At 44.2% G+C, this 17,169-nt stretch overlaps 1 protein-coding gene across 4 annotated transcripts in view; it reads right to left on the bottom strand.

Annotated features, from left to right (window-relative positions):
• SGPL1 (sphingosine-1-phosphate lyase 1) overlaps positions 1-15,860 on the bottom strand; it is a 32,388-nt gene extending 16,528 nt beyond the window's left edge. Inside the window, exons 1-7 of one of the 4 annotated variants that reach the window (XM_037400850.1) lie at positions 15,738-15,792; positions 8,788-8,898; positions 7,646-7,768; positions 6,842-7,007; positions 4,843-4,910; positions 2,744-2,891; positions 883-962 (exon numbers count right to left, since the gene is read on the bottom strand). In XM_037400850.1, coding sequence (XP_037256747.1) covers positions 883-962; positions 2,744-2,891; positions 4,843-4,910; positions 6,842-6,974 — 429 coding nt within the window. In that variant the 5' untranslated portion in view covers positions 6,975-7,007; positions 7,646-7,768; positions 8,788-8,898; positions 15,738-15,792. Of the gene's footprint in view, positions 1-882; positions 963-2,743; positions 2,892-4,842; positions 4,911-6,841; positions 7,008-7,645; positions 7,783-8,787; positions 8,899-15,737 lie in introns of all 4 variants that reach the window. The other 3 variants (XM_037400851.1, XM_037400852.1, XM_037400849.1) reach the window with 3 other exon arrangements.
• Between the last annotated feature and the right edge of the window lie 1,309 nt (positions 15,861-17,169).

Raw genomic sequence — 17,169 nt, forward strand, 5'->3', positions numbered from 1 at the left:
ACTCAGTCCAAGCTGAGGCCCCTCTAGAAAGTCTGCTCTGAGCTTTACATTCCCCCAGAAGTGGCAAAGAAAATGTCAACACAGAAGAAAACAGCAATAGCAACCACCAGAGCTCATTACAGCTGTTATAAAAGCTGTTCCCAGGAGCAACAAGGCTAGACTTCCCTTTCTAGCAAGAAAATTCAAGTGGATATATTTGAAAACAGACCTTTGGGCTGTTTACATTATTTTCCAGCCTTCTCAAAGGCAAAAGTTTCTGAGTAGGTAAACAGACCTAACAAAGACAGCACTGAAGGATGCCAGTGCTCCATTGTTGTAAGATTTGGACCGCACAGTAAAGCCAAAAAACATATTACAAACTTCTTTTTTGCTTAAACCAAGAGGAACTTAGTTTTGCTCAGCGAAGCTGTTCCAGTCCAAAGGTTCCACAGCCTCCCATTAACAGGACAGCCAAGGATGCTTTCACTCTAGTCAGCAGCAAAGGCACATCTGTCAGGAGGCCTGCTGAAATCGATCTATGGCAATTTTATGCCTCCTACCATTCCCTGAATTACAAGGTCAGTACCAGTTTCCAGTTCACTTGTAACCAACTCCCTACTTTCTTACTCAAAACATCTCATTTGATTGGATCCTAGACATCTCTACATGGTGTTTTCACAGGGACAGGCACTCGGCCAGCTCTACAGTGCCCAAATGCTTTACTAATAATAGCCCTTCCACCTACATTTACCCTAGGCTCTGTCTTCACAGCCAAGTAGTCTTAGTTTCAGATCTTCCCTATTTAGTTTGAAAGATGCTGGAACAATGTTGAGAGGTTTCTGGTCACCCTGAAGATGCCAAGGATAGCTACAAAGATGCACAGTTAGACTGCTTGCACTTTACCTTCACTAGCAGACAGGTGAGTTTCTCTTCACCACTGTACACAGTCCCAGAGACCTTCCCATCCTGCCAACGTACACCTCCTGAAAGAGAAGGAAAGCATACTGCCTGCAAACACAGCCAATCACAGAAAGCATGTAGAAGTGCAGAAGTGCACAGAGAAGTCCCCTCACCGGTTCTGCAGATGAGGATTCAGCTTTTGAGATTTTACTGATGAGGAACAACTGTGAGTTTTGTGCCACAGAGAGAGCCGTGTGACACTAAGCCTCTGGCATTGCGTATCCCATGAACTTTGCAACAGACAGCACATAAACAACATCTAGCTGCAGCAAGCAGTTATATTAATAATGTAATCCACTTAATCCCCACTCAGTCTCCCCAAACTGTTCTCCAACCAACTGAACTCTAAGGTGACTAAAGTTAGAGCCACTTTCAAAGACTACCCATCACCACCATAAGCCAATAAGAGATAGAAATGCCAAGCTTTTGCTAAAACATACAGTGCCAGGCACCTCAATTAAATTTCACCTAAAAATATGCCGCTGAAGCTTTAAAAACTGAAAGCAGGTGAATGCAACACCATCAGCAGCACATCCCACTGGAAAGTGTTTCAACCCACCATCCAACATGATGGTACTTAACCAAGTAACTTTCTTTCTACCTCCAAACACCCCAACAGCATATTTCCACTTGTTTGGTTATTTGCTCTCCTAACTGCTAGCCTCCTTCATAAAACTCTGTGGCATCAGCTCTACAAGCGTATATACAGTGAACACTGTCACAATCAAACCCCCATTTCCAAGCAACTTTCAAAGGGGAGTGCACATGCATGGGAAGCAGGGGGCCACAGGAAAAGAAAAAAGGAAAGAACAACATGGTGAAGGAAGGAAATAATAATTTTAGGGAAACAGAGACAGAAGCTACATAAGCAATACACAAAAGCAGAAAAGAGGGAATTGTTATATGATACTCAACTGTGAAACTGTGTATTTCACAATTTGGAGTGGATGCACTGTTCTAGCAGAAAATTCAAGGCATTTCTCAAATTTGGGATAGGAGCAGGGCAGTCATATCTTCTCCTCTGGACAGCAGGTCACCCAAATTTGCTCATTAGGAGTAACAGATATGTGAATCAGGGTGGAGATACTTACATGAGTGAGGAGACTCAAACACTGCTTATGTGGACTCAAACCAGAAGAATATGATGACTTACAACATTAAGCCTTCCTTAAACAGCTTTTTCAAGGTGTAAACCATTATGACTTCGATTAAGAGACACAGTCTTGGAGATTCCCTAAAAAACCTGCTTGAAAGCGTGGTGGGGTTTTTTATTACAAGGATTCCCTGGGGCTTCACAGAAAACATTTCTAGCAAAAGCTGAACATCAAGACAACTGCTTAGAAATGTAGTAAAAAACACATTCAAGTAACTTCCTATTTCGCTTCTCCTCAGCTCTCCCATCATCAGACTAGAGCAGGGGTCCTCAAACTTTGTAACCAGGGGGCAGGCAGCCATCTGCGGCTGCTTGGTTTTCCCCCCTAACCCCCGGCGGGGGGGGCGGCGGTGTCTGTAAATACCAGGGGCCAGATTAACGACCAGGCCGTAGTTTGAGGACCCCTGGTCTAGAGTTCTTGGGGAAGGAATAGAATTTCAATGTAAATACTCTACTTGAGTATTAGAAGTCACGAATACTGATCTTGGTCACTTCCAGAAGGAAAACGGACAAAAACTTGCAAGCAATTAACATCAGGGAAGAAATATTTAAGATGAAACCATAAGCAGGAGTCATTAGAACTCATCTAAGAGAGTAATGTTAGGTCTATGAAACAGACCCACCTCTGCTGCAGTAGACTCACATGCATACCTTTTGAGCTGTACTCTTTCATCTTCTCTAGTACTTCAGGCTGACTCATGCCTTGTTCCGGCAGTGCTTTGATATAATCCTTTTCATCTTTCAGGAAGGATAAACTGGAAGTGACATCATTCAAGGCTTCATCAATCTTCTTTTGAATCTAAAAAGAAAGGAAAACCCCATCAACAATGGTGCTGGCCGTATCATAAATAATTGTTGAGCGTACGCAAGACTGAACTCACTAGCTACATCCATACTGTTAAGCAGAATAGATAGGAACTCTTTCAGCTCTATGACCAAAAAGCATAGCAGAGTTCACAGCCACACAGTTCAACTCCTGCCTACCAAACTCTCCCTCCAAAAACAAGCTGCCTGGAATAGTGAACTGGCACACACTCGGCTCTAAACCATGCTCATGCGAACTGTCTGTGGGAACAGTAGCTGGCACAGCCCAGAACTATGCCAAGTTACCAGTGCAGGTGTTCATGGAGTCACACTTGGGCCACTGCTCAGCTACATTTCGTTTAACAGCACAGACATTACCACCGCAACATCCAGAGTATGTTCTTCACTGTGTATCAAGGAGCAGTGGGCGCCCTGAGCTCCTTCCTTAATGCCTGAGAAAACAAAGCTAAAGGCAAAAACACTGCATTTTTATCCACGAAACCTTTTTAAGCCACAGTTTTTAATTTGTAGAAGTCTTCAGATGTGTTCTATTTTGTAACTTGTGTCTCCTTTGCCACCACACATACAGTTTAGACACTCATGAGAATAGAGGGAAACAATAAAGAAATCTCCACTACAGACACAGTTAGGAGATTTCTTTCATCCCCCCCACCCCACATTCAGGAGGCCCAGACTTCTCACAACACATTCCAATGGAGAGACTCTTCTTCCAGGCAACACAGCTGTCGGTGTATCATCAGCTTTAAAGCCTTTTGGACATTGGAATGCCTCAAAGTCAAGGCCTCCTGTAAGCAACTGATAGGTTATCAGGTATCAGCCTACCAAAGAGCAGAAAGAGTACACATATACAGCACACCAGGAGTCCTCTGGCACAGGAGAGCTTATCAGTGCTAGCCCCGAGAAGCTGAGTCTGGACAACATAGGGACTGCATACAAGGTGCCCAGGTGTCCTTTTCTAACAGGCAGACAAAAACCATAAGCAGAAGAGAACAAGTCATTAGTTCACCTGATCAAGGGCTACTCAAGTCAGAAGGTGAAAGCTGTGGCACTTAACACAACATAAAGGGGGTAGGCTAGTCCCTTCCATAGGGCTGGGGGAGAAACTTGAGAACAACTTCCATGTCCACAGCAAAAAGTTCCTCTTTGCCATTCTTACCTGGTAAAATTGCCTATAACAGACTCCCAAATCATTGTGTAAATACGCCAACACACCAAGCAGAAATGAGTGCAATCAAGTGTGACACCATCATTTACTAGGTAAAATAGACCAAGCTGTGCATTTCTTGATCATTAGTCATTAACGTGCTAAAACACGCTGATATTTGTAGTTTCAGAGTTTTTTTTCAGAAGTAAAAAAAAAAACATCTCCCAAACACTAAAGCTTGTGTCATTTTAATGATTACACAAACTTCTGGTATCTTTGTGCTATAATGCTAACTACTGCAAATAGGTATCTGAGCTCCAAACCAATCATGGGCAACCATCTGATAAAAAAATTATCCTTCCATGTTGCATAACAAACACCTGACTGTCTCACACTTGCTCAAGAATAAGACGTTGTTTCAGAAGAACAACCCCAGTTCAATCCTGTCCCCTTCTTCCATAAATAATTTTATTTTCTTAAAATCTAAGACTGAAGAAGTGTTACTAGAAAAATCCGTAGCCACTCTTACTGGTTCCTAGTTTGGAAAAAAAAAGCTGGCATCCACATTTTATGAGAGTGATACAATTTCTAACTAGTCTTTTTGTCATAGTATCTTTCATTAAACCAGGTGGCAGTAGACCTTCCAGATCTATATCCCTGCATCATTATGATTGCAGTAACATGACAACAAAGATACACAGGACTGTAAGTTTTCTGAACAGCAAGGTGGGCTGAAACAGAGACCTGGAATAATATTAAGAAAAGTTGTTGAAATACTTACCATAGCCCCAACAAATGGCATTTTTCTCAGTAGTTTAAAGAACTGTTTTTTAGTTCGGGATGTTAAACCTGAAAGACAAAAGTCAGAAATTAACCTAAGATGACTCAAGAAACAAAAAAAATGGGCTTGGAGCACAATACTTCTGACACAGCCCACGACACAGGCTCAGTATTTCTGATCCAAGCTAAAATAACACAGTGACCAAGGAGACATGGTGAGACTGATGGAAGTGGACCATGCTACAGAAACATCTGACTTGTGAACAGTACACACCCAAAGGAATAAAAAATCTGACTTGCTTCCTTACTTATAAGGGAACTCACACCTACACGTGGAATTTTACAGGAAACAGAGGTATTTTAGGATTCGCTAAAGGTAAGGTCTCGAGCAAAAATGGAAAATATTGTTTGAAATTATGTTCTGCCTCTTCAAACCAGAACAGTACTGTACCATGAAAACACTCAGGAACATGAAACAGGCTCCCAGACCAAAGAAGGAAATAGCAGTTTAGCCATAACGTGACAAGGATTCTCCCAGTGTCTGGCCGTCTGATAAAGAAAACACATGATGCCAACGGGAGGCAACTCAGGGGGAAGGCGTCAGACAGAGGGAGGAGCAGAAATTCCACCGCAGCCCAAATACTGAAATGACAGAAGCCACTGATGACAAATACCCAAAAACTCCTGGAGCAGCTCTAAAGGCAGGAAGGAAAGCAGGATGACACAGATGCTTTATAGCCACCAAAAATGCCTTTTGACTCCTACAGGCATTCCAACTGAGCACCAGAAGTTACAGGACACAAACCAAGAAACAAACTTTAACAATTGACCACTTTGGGACATGGCAATTTTATCTACATTCCCCCCCTCCCCCATATACATATTTCACTTCATATATTTTGAAAAGCTACATAAATAAGACCAGTAATTAGTTTTGCACATACTGTAGGAAATACTCATTAACACTCTGACAATAACATTTCCATTGCACATTTTAGTGTGCAGTTTTTTTAGTAACTTCCACAGTGAGAGAAGACTGCAAACTCCTGAAAAATTCAATCTAGTGAGATCTTTTAACAGCTAGTCAATACTTTAAAAAAAAAAAATACTGTACAACAGCACAAATACTAGCCAAGAAGGTAAGATAACCCTGTACTGAGCGAAAGCTTCATACCATTTTGTTCCTTCCATAGACCTCCCCACTATTCAGCTACTCTCATCTTAAAAAGAAAAAGGCTGGTTGAAGTTCAGAGAGGCACAGAAGTAAACATCAAATTAAAAACTTGGTTATTTTTAACAAATTGCCACAGGAGTGTAACCCTAAAGCCTACAGGAACTGAAAAGCACCATGTTCTGCTCTGAGGGCAAGGTATTATCTCTGACCATCACAAAGCAAACTGCGTGTTCATCTAAAGAGATGACACTGAAGAGCTGTCAGAATATCAGAAACTACTCAAAACAGGAAGATGCTCCTAAAAAAAAAGAAAAAAATCCACACACCACCACCACATGCAATTATCTTGGACATCCTGAGGATGAAACATGCCTCCCAACACCAAATCAAAACCACATCTCCTCCCCCAGCAGGAAAGGAAACAATCAAGAGCAAGAATTATCCAGATACTTTGCACCAGTGGCTAAGTTCACAAGAATCCAGCTCTCTGATACATTTCCCCAGGTTTTGAGCAAGAAGAAAGTGTTGTGACAAGTAAATGCTGTAGCCAAAAGCAAAAGGGAAACAAGAGGAAAGGAAGGAGATGCAGGCATATTCCAGGCTGGCTACCGCACCCTCTGAAGAAACGGGGTGAATGTTTCATTGATCAGACAGGCCTTGACCTTAATTTGGAAGAGGGTTTCGTTCATACTAGTTGACAGCAGAAATTCTGTTTTAGGAAGTGTTTGGCTTTCTTTTATCCTCTTTCCTTCCTCAATTTAGGAACAACTCTGCCCCCTCTCCCTTCCCCCCAGACGTAAGAAAATCCCCTCTTTCAAATACTTACTTTCAGGCTGGAAGAGGAAGCCATGCAGCCATACACTTAAAAGTGTTGAAGAAAACGTCAACCCAACCAGTTGCCAGGGTTCAAGTCCATCACACTGGGCATTCACAAAGCTCGTTGCTTTCTCCCAATACATCTGGAGGATTTCCTTGTAGGGAATAATGGCATCCTGCACAAAGGAAAGTAAGAAGGATATTGAGAAAAGTTCAAATGCACACAAATAGGGCATCAGAAAGTGCATGAGTCTATTGCATATTAAAATGGTGCTTTTCAGTATGCAGACCCCATGCTTTCCTTAATTCCTGTAAGCAGAACAGGTAGGAGATAGTTGTCATTCTCTTTCTGTCAAGGGCCACTGTTAAAAATACACATCTTGAGAGACTTCAAATATTCAGAGAAAAGTGCCAAGGCCAGATGACTAAGATATGCAAGATATTCAAGACTCACGACAAGATCTTACTACAGTCCAAGAGAAGCAACTGTGTTAACATTTTTTTTCCAAGGAATTATCAGGATTCCTTGGAAAGGATTCAGTAAGTGAAGACTGAACTACTACAATACATCCACCAGAAAGAAGCCACTCTTCATCAGGTACCATCAAAGCACATCTATTAAGTACCTAGGGCTGGATTTTTAAAGAAGATGCAAGCACTCAGCAATTCCTTAACATATAATTAGTACGTTCCATACAAAGGGAGGACGAAAGAGACAAACACTGTTGCTGCCAATATAAAAAACAGAAAACTCTGATGCAATAACAATTACAACGTCAAACTACCAATTATTGTTGGGACAGAGCCCAAGTACCTTAATCAATAGCTTCAAAGCACGCTCTCTTCAAGAGTCTCAGAAGAACAGGGTAGGGAAACCCGGACATGCACAAGGGAAAAAGGCCACTTCCCCCAAAACAGAGGTCTTCGTTACAATTCCCTGGAAAAAGGTTTCTAGAGAGAAGAACAATCCAGGTAATCACACCTTGTTTAGAGCTATGATCAAAGATGAGTATTTGGGAGGGGGTCATTGCATGTTACAGACAAAAACTTGTGCATTTTTACTTTATTTTTTTTAAAGCTTTTTCAGCTGCCCCCAGAGAGCTCTTCAAATCCTTCTGGCCTTTTAACCTACCATCAAGCTTAGTTCTGACCAGTTTTGCTGGGGAATTTTCTGGAGGGATCTCCAGCTCTATGAAGTTTCACTTTCCAAACACCACTGAAAATACATGGGACCTTTCAAAAGATTTGTTACTAAATCTTGAAAGGAATACATCCTTGATACCTATGCTGCCATACTCTTAGTGGGGTTAGAGCAACTTGCAAAGACAGCTATAAATAAACTGCTAAAACTTTCCTTCTCATGACCCTTTACAGATCCCACTTTCAGGTCACGTCAGCAACAGAAGCAGTATTTAATTTTTTTTAAGGTCACCTTTAGGGGTAACGTGTCATTCCAATACAACTGGACAGGCTACAAAAAAGCCTGAAAAATCCACATTCTTCCAAATAATCAACAGAGGAAGGCAGGATTTCCTTACCGAAAAAACAACACTAATGAATGCTCACTACTTTGGAAAAGCAGTAAAATGCACATCGTAAGAGAGTTTAAAAATATTTAAGCAACCCAAACATAAAGCTAAAAAATTCCAGCAAAACAACAGTGTCAATCCATTGCAGAGGACTAGTATCACCCCTGCTGAGCACAGGCTGAAGGGGCACAGACTAAACTGGGCAAAACCAGGTCTCCTCATAAGGAGCAGTACCCAGCTGTAAGAAGTCAAACTAGCACCCATCTGCCTAGCAAAAGGCAATTTAAAAACACACCAACTACTTCACCCTTGAAAACAAGGCAGCCACATAAACCGCTGCAGTTAGGCAATGTCCTAGCTAATACCCAGTCCTCCAATCCAGTCACCACAAAGCTGATTCAACCCTAGAATTTAAGGGAAGACCTACCTTTTTCAATTAACCAGAGGTGGTACTTAAGTTTCATCAAGTTTGCACAATCTTCTCTGAAAAACCCTGGGAAGGAGTGTCTAACCAACAATGATGACTTTGGTTCACTGCCTAGAACAAATGACAGGATATCACTCAATTTTGAACTGCACTTAAGGGATGGAAACAGAGTCACTAATGTGGTGTCTCATTAGCTGTTTTCAGCTGATGGCAAGAAAATGCTGCAGCATCGAATATAAAGCGGGCTGTGCTTCTTTCTCCTGAAGATGGACAATACTGTAAAGCTATAAGCTCAACATCGAAACAGAACATGATCTTCTAGACATAAGTCACTTAAGTCAACGGCCAAGTTAAAATAAAATAAATAAATCTGCCAAGAGATTGATCTCATTCTTGGAGAAAGCTCTGGACAGAAGACCCTAGTCAACTGCACATTTAGTTGTCAAATCACAGCCTCCTCACTGAAACCACTGTGTTCTGCAGCACATCAGCTCTCCACTGGGACGGGAGGAAAAATATGTCAGCTTTTCTAGACTCAACCAATACCAGTGGCAAGTCTTGCAACCTATCACAAGATAAGAAAGCCCACCGGAAAGGCCCACCTGTCTACTCTTTTCCAAGAGCCCATCAAAGCAGTGCTCTGGTCCACAGACTGTCAGAGTCAGGCTGCTCAACTCTGAACTGCCGTGATCCCAAGCAAAGCGCAGATGGGACTTCTGAAATGCATGACACCACAGTAACCCCAGCATGCTGCCGCACAGAAGTATCTTCTCAGCCACATTACAAGCAAAAAAGGCTCAGGTGCATAACGAAGACATCACGGATGAATGAGCACATCCACCTTTCTGCTGTACTTGTGGTAAGGTAACAAGGCACTGTGCCTCCGCTCACTTTTCTATTCCTGAGATGCAAGACAAAATATTTTACCTTAAGTCCAAGCTAGAGGTATGCACACCAGCATACATGGTAACTCAATGGTATGTCCAAGTTTTGAATAAATAAGAGAAGATTTTCATTATCTTAACTCTAAGCCACTGAAGAATTTCTTTCCCTTTCTTGCTTCAACAATCTGACATCACTCCACAAAGAATACAGTTCAACAGGATGAAGTTTTCTGTTTCTCATTTTCTCCTTCTTACTTACTTTCATACTTACAAGAGGTTGGAGGATGAGACTGATTAATTTAGGAGGATACCAAAAAGATTTAAAAAAAACAGTGAAAATTGGCATGGAAGAGGAATTAGCAATGAAACAACTGCTCAGCTCCCTAGCTAACTACGCATTCAGTGTTTTTGAAGTGCCTCTTTGCCCCAAAGCATCCAGCAAGATACGAGGGACCTCTACCTTCTGAATTACTGACTTAATCCTACAGAAACTAGAGGGCATTTAGAAAGTTGCATTTGAATGTACTCTAGTTTTATTACCCAACAACATGTGATTGCAGCCTCACTGCTGCAGCCCTACACTGCTTCCTTATTTCACAGGGAGAGGAGAAGGGGTAATAAATATCCCATGTTCAGCCAAGCCATGTGAATCTCTTCCCCTGCTGCCCTGGAGAAGCTGCTCCTAACAGAGTAAAAAACAGGTGGGGGTGGGTTTTTTTCTAATCAACTTCAGCCAAAAGAAATGCACATCACATGCAGTAAGAAGAGATGCACTTCCAGCTTTGCAGGATTATAGCATTCATTCACTCCTGCTATTACTGCTTCCCCAGCTGGGCTAAAGACAACAAGCTGACCTGATTTTAAGCCTTATCTACAGGACAGAATTTCATGCAAGACAATAACCTGCTTATTTGTGAAGGCATCAAAAAAATAAAGGTTTCCTTTCCCATTACAGGAGAGTAGATAAGCTGGTTTTATTTCCTTAAGAGAACCTTCTACGCACAAAAGCTTCACAAGACATAGGATTATTTTAGAAGGAGTTTAAAAGCCCGACTTATGAGTGCACTAAAAAGCATGAGGGAAAAATATCTCCACTGGAGGATTTGGTTTTAATTCTCAGAGCATTAAGACAGACCCAGGTATCAGACAAAATACTAATTGCTATCATTAGGACTTGCAGTGTTCATTTGTACTGATATTAATGCACCCAGCAACCCAAGCAGTTTACATATTGAATTTTTAGCTCCACAGATTAGGAATACATCCTTAGTACTTTATTTCCAAAAGCCATTAGCTAGCCGAGCTCCTTCCAGGGATAGCACTTAAGCCACTACAAAAGAGGACAAATTAACTGCAGTAATGCTCTCCTGTCCCAGATGATAGAAAAGAGGGGGGAAAAATGTCAGAACTAAAGAGAGCACATTTTGCAGTTTTGCCAGAACAGTATTTCCTCGGCTGTGAGTTTTAGGACTCAAAATAAGCCTTAAAAAAATAAAAATAAAAAGAGACAGAGAAACAGGCAGTAAACTGAAGGACCTCACACTATTGTTATAAGTGCCTCCCGTTTCTGACACTGTAAAGTGGAAGCACCGTTAAAAGTTTACCTGTGGAAAAAGTAGAAAAAATGTTTTATCAGCAGAATTTTTCTCCCCCCAGGAGAGTATTCAAAGTGGGCCACAGAATAAAAGTAGCTTTTAAAGGCAAGTTTATTTTAAGCAATAACATGAGTCTTAAGCTCACTGTGTGAGTAGGAGCTGCTAAGACCAAACCACATCCTCAGCTTTCACCTGAGGCCACACATTTTCCCAAACCAGGGACCCTGTGACACCTTGCCATGCCCAAACCTTAACATCTGCGTTTGCCATTTGTCTTCCTCACTTAACAGAGCCAGTGAACGAGGCAGTGTCATGCAACTTGGCACGCAGAAAATCAAGGCAGAAAGAGATCACTCACAGCAACTGCATGAGCTAGGTCAACTCTGATTACGGCAACATGAAGAATACAGGTATTACCGCTGTAATTAAGGCCTGTGCCCTATGTAACAAGTTTTTCCCAGGAGAATGCTTCCTGATTAAAAATAAACCACACAAAACCAGCAACGACACAGCAGCTTCATTTATTTATTCAGCTCCTAAGAAGGAGGAAGACTTCAATTAGCCATGCCTTAGCTAACACTTTGTTGCCTGTACATGCTCTGGCCACAAAAGGCATGTCTACACAGCATAACTGGCCTAGGTGCAGGTAAGTACTGGACTTGCAAGCTGCCAGCCAGCCAGCTTCTTACTGGAGAGCCAGGGAATGGGACTGAGCAATGTCACTTCAGCCTCGAAGGGTACCAGTTGCTGCATGTGCCTGCAGTGTTTTGATTTGCACTTCAGTAGTGAAATCTGCTCCTCTGTGCATCCCTCCCTGCCAGCCCCAGTGTGACAAATATCTTTACATAAGCACCGGGCAGAAAGTATTTGTTAGTCACCTCCTAATTATAGCTCAGGGTTTGGCCTGCATGCTGCCCCCTCACCAAAGGATGTGGGCACAGAGCGATGCCATACACAGGATCTTTCAGAAATCAAGTCAGGAACCTTTAGATGTATGGGCTGAACTACATGAAAGAAAAAAAAATCCAGGTCATGCTCATCTTACCACAGCTTCCTGGCACCACCAGTTTCTTCTGCATTCATTTATTTCCACCATTGCCATAATGAAACTTTTTCTTTTGTTTGTTTTCAGAGCAATGGCAATTTTTTTTGGCCATATACAGTGGTTGCTAAATTAATGTATACATACTATCCCACCAGCCCTGAGAGTTCAAGGGGAGTGGCTAGACAATGGCTAATTATAGCTTCAGCACAAAAACAAACAAGGGAGCAACTCACAGTAACAGCAACAGCATCCCAGATTCCACTGCAGAGAAGGTAGGTAAAACTACCAAAACAAGATGGAGAAAGGCCGATTTGAGGCTCAAAAAATGTGCAGTTTTACAACAGCCTGAATGAAACCAAATCAGGCACGACTGCAGATTTCATTTAACCCAAAACGTGCACAAGATATTTCTACCTATTGTTCACTTTGCTCACTACAACAAACCAATTTATAAAGCAAAATTTCTGGAAACATCTAGGCATGCTCCAGGTAGCACAGATCTCAAATCTCAGAGACAGGGTTCAGTCAACAGATGTCCTACATGAACCTGTTACGGAACTTTATGGGTCACCGGCTCCAAGAAGGTCCAGTTTTCGCAAGGAATCACCCTCTCTCAGCATCCACAATAATTAGGATTAAAAAAAGTGCTCAGTTCCCTGTGTACTGGGACTCATCTGGACACATTTGTTCATTCTTCCACTCAGAATCCTCACAGATGCAAATCACACAGTCCTTTCTGCATGCCTTCTGGGGAACAAAACGGGTATTTATTTGAAACATTTTGCTAGTAGCTCAGTGCCATGCAGAGGTACGTGCAGCATTAGGAGATAAAGTCTTGGTGCGAGCTGTCTGAAAGCAGACTATAGCATAGCAATTATTCTGGGAATGGGCATCCACGAACAAAGGCAGCATCAAGACCTGGCACAGCTTTCTAGCAGAGTTATGCAAGCCTCTTGACAAAGCCCCTAGTATCAGCACAAACTGAATGCCACTATTATACATTAATGACTCTGTTCTTGGGCAACTTTGACCACAGTGCAGCATCCTCGAAGACTATCTTATCAACACCAACGCACAAAACCCTTTGGCCCTTCTGATACCTAGTCACATGTGCTTCCCCATACGTGGCACAGATGGATCTTGATAAGCTTTGAGTGTCAAAGGAAACAGAAACACACAGAACATAAGGGCTTTCAAGTGACTTTTACCTGGAAATTTCTGAGACACACAAATCTTTCCTAAAAAGGAATAAGGAAAATGGTATCACAATCACTACAGCCCACTGCAAAGACACCAACGCACCTGCTACTACAACATCAATTGACAAAATCCAAATCTCAGTTATACATCCCACTCTAAGGACAGTACCAAAACGTACTTCAAAGCCCCTATGGCTCCACTAACCAGTAAAGGGCCATTTAGCCAGTACACAGAGATTTCAGTACTAAGTACTCCAGAAAAAAAGGCCTGCTGATTCTTGAAAGGGAATGTCTTCAACCACCTGGGACACAGAAAACAAAAGCCATAGTTCTGGTCAAAATGCATCACTCCATTTCCAAAAACTAGAGAGCATCAACGGATCAGGCCTTCTGAAACAACCCTCATTGCATGCTGGGGTCTGTGGTGGGGTGCACAAGATCGGATTGAAACTATGCCTTTTTATTGCCAGAACAGAGTGTTTGGCAGAAAAGATAAGCAACACCTCAAAATCCATACTTACAGAAAATAGGCTATACTGAATCCCTTTTGCCAAGAGAGTCACAGCAAGGTTTTGTTTGCTGCCACACCAGTCAAACCACATGCACACAATAAATGCTGTGATTAGTTTTATCCTAACACCACCAAACCACAGATATATGCACTGAAGAAATCAAAGGCAATGAGCCAGATGTCATCTCAGCAGACCTTCCCCTGCTCAGGTCAGCAATACATCTGTGACTTTAAAGGGTAGTGAGATGGTGGAAACCTCTTAGTATGCTAGAAGCACACAGTACATGAGAGAATCAGGGTGGTTTTTTTTCATTTAGGTAGGAAAGTTTCTAGTCCCTCACAATCCCTTTGACTAAGGTCGTGGGAAGGATCGCAGAGTAAAACCACAGTTTAGGAAAAATGCTATGTATCAGTGTTCCTCCAGAAAAAGCTTCAGCCCCTGAGTATACAGCCAGCTTCATTAGCTTTCCAGAACCTGAAACCCTGTGCAGTAGCTACTCTTTAGTCTAACAAACAAAGCAGCACACCTGTGCAGGTCTTCCAGACGCAGTAAGTAGAATAGCAGTTTTCTCCACAAAGCCTTGGCACAGAGAGACTAAGGTGAGAACAGCCTGACCACACAGCATGCTCCCAGCAACCCCAGGCCAGTCTAGACCACACCGTGCAGAAGGTGCACGGTATTTACTCAGTTCCAAAAGAGCTAGCTTTTGGCAACTTGAAAGCAACTAAAACACAAGCCGTACAAGCTCTCGATGCTGTCCCAGGCTACACATGCCAACAGATGCAAGGCATGTGACGAGCTCTGCCTTTGTCCCCCATGTTGAGGTGGTGACACACTAGTTGGGCACAGCTCCACACCACAGTGGGAAGAGGAAGCAGCACTTGAGTGTTTGGGCATGGACAGCCGCTCCCCATGACCAAGTGGGAAAAGACAGTTGGCCAGAGATGATGCTATTTCGTCTACCACCCAGTAGCAGCCACAATTTCAAGGTACCTTTCGGCAGGGGGGAAAACTAGCACTCTTTCCAGGTTTAAGGACTCAGAAAAATGCATGCCATACCACTGTGTGCCAAAGCCAGCTATATTTCAAGCAACGCCGGTTGCAACTGAAGAGTTTGTTTCTCTGCTCCTTCTAGCCCAAATTTAAAAATCATAAATAAGTAAACCAAGTGTTCATTAGCCATCTACCTTTTATCAGAACTCAGGCACCTTCACCAAAATCCAGACCAAGCAGGGGAAAAAAAAAACAACCCACCCCACCCCGCTGAAATAAACCCATAGAGCCTGCCGAAAACACCATTTCTAACCCTCCCTGCCCTGAAACGAGACACCTGTGGGGGACAAGGAAAGCACTGCATGGCTTGCAGGCCTGCAAGTGACGCACACACATACACAACCCCCCTCACAATTTAGGGGTAACGCACGGGCCTCGCCCGGCCGCCGGGGGGGGGGGGGGGGGGGGAGGGGGCGGGGGGGGGAGGGCCGGCGGACCCCTCCCGCCGGAGCCCCCCCCCCGGACACCCCCCCCGGCGGCCGGGCTAGGCCAGGTTGCCCCTGAGAGGCGACCGAGAGCCCCCGGCCCACACCCGCCCTCCGCCGGACAAGGCCCCGGCCTCACCGCCTCAGAGCCGGGCCAGCACAGGCCGCGCCGGGGGACACCCCTATCCTTCGCCCCACCGTGCGCCGGCCGGCTGAGGGACCCACCACCCCGCTCACCATCGCTGCTGCTGCTGCTGCTGCCGCCGCCACCACCTCCTCCTCCTCCTCCTCCTCCTCAGCCTCGCAGGGTCCCGGCGCGGCCCCGCTCTTCCCCGCCCCGACACCGAGATTGCCCGGCGCCTCCCCGCCGCGCCCTCACGGCAGCGCCGCCTGCTGGGCGGCTTCCCGCCACTGCCGCCCGCCCTTGCGCGCCGCTCCGCGCTTTGGGCGGGAACGCAAGGGCGAGCGGCGGGCAGCAGTGGCGGGAAAACGCTCCCTCCGCGTTTAAGGGCTGCAAAATCGGCGCTGCAGCACCCGCGGAACGCTGCCTTTTGGTTAAAAGCCTCCCAAAAAAAAGAGGGGGTTTATAAACCACCCTCGCCCCCTGCTTGGTGTTGGCACCCCAGGTCTGAGGAGCTGCTTCCACACGCCACGGTGACCGGGGAAACTTCCACGGAGAGAGGAGCACCTGACAACGGCAGCTGGGAAGATTTAGGAGCAAGCAGCTCCCTGAGCTCAGAGTCCTAATTAGCAAAGCAGGAGGAGGCCCCTTGGGTTCAGGAGGTCTGCATTAACAGAGTCATCTTTGTGCACCGAGGATAGTGGGTTAGTGCAAGATCAGCTGAGGCTGATGACATTTTATTCAGAGGCCATGCCAGTATACTTCCAATTGCTCTTAACCCCTATCACTGGATCTATGACACATTTGTAAGCGGCGCAGCATTCCTGCATTTTCTGGGAAGAAAGTTTTCTGTGCAAGTTTTAAGACAAGGGCTACTGGTCAAACAGAGCATTAAACCCTTCTGGGTGGATCAGGTGTGACCCCGTGTCAAACACCACAAGCAGGGTATAGTTTGGGACCAGCCTCCCACAAGCACAGCTTTATTAATTTAGGTACCCTGGGTAAACACCACCTGGCAAACATCCAAAGGATATTTAAGTTGTGGGAAGCAACGCTGAGGAGCAGTCATGTTACAGAGTAGTTCCAGCTAGAAGGGAACCTGCAGATCAGTCTAGTCCAACTGCCTGACCACTTCAGGGCTGACCAAAAGTTAAAGCATGTTATTGAGAGCATTCATCCAAATGCCTCTTGAACACTGACAGGCTTGGATCATCAACCACCCTTCTAGGAAGGCTTTCCAGGTGTTTGACCATCCTCTTAATGAAGAAATACTTCCTAATGTCAAGGCTGAACATTCCCTGATGCAACCTTGAACTATCCCTACACAGAACATCACATCACTGGATCCCAGGGAGATCAGCACCTCCTTCTCCACTTCCCCTCCTCAGGAAGCTGCAGAGAGCAATGGGATCACCCCTCCTTTTCTCCAAACTGGACAAACCCACAGTCCTTAGTTGCTCTTCATAGGATGCTTCCAGTTAGGTAGCATCTAATTTGCAAAGAGGGAGGTAGCCAAGGGATGTTTCACAGCACTAGGAAACATGCCCC

This window comes from Falco rusticolus, chromosome 9 (genome assembly GCF_015220075.1).
Source record: "Falco rusticolus isolate bFalRus1 chromosome 9, bFalRus1.pri, whole genome shotgun sequence".
Classification (NCBI taxonomy): domain Eukaryota; kingdom Metazoa; phylum Chordata; class Aves; order Falconiformes; family Falconidae; genus Falco; species Falco rusticolus.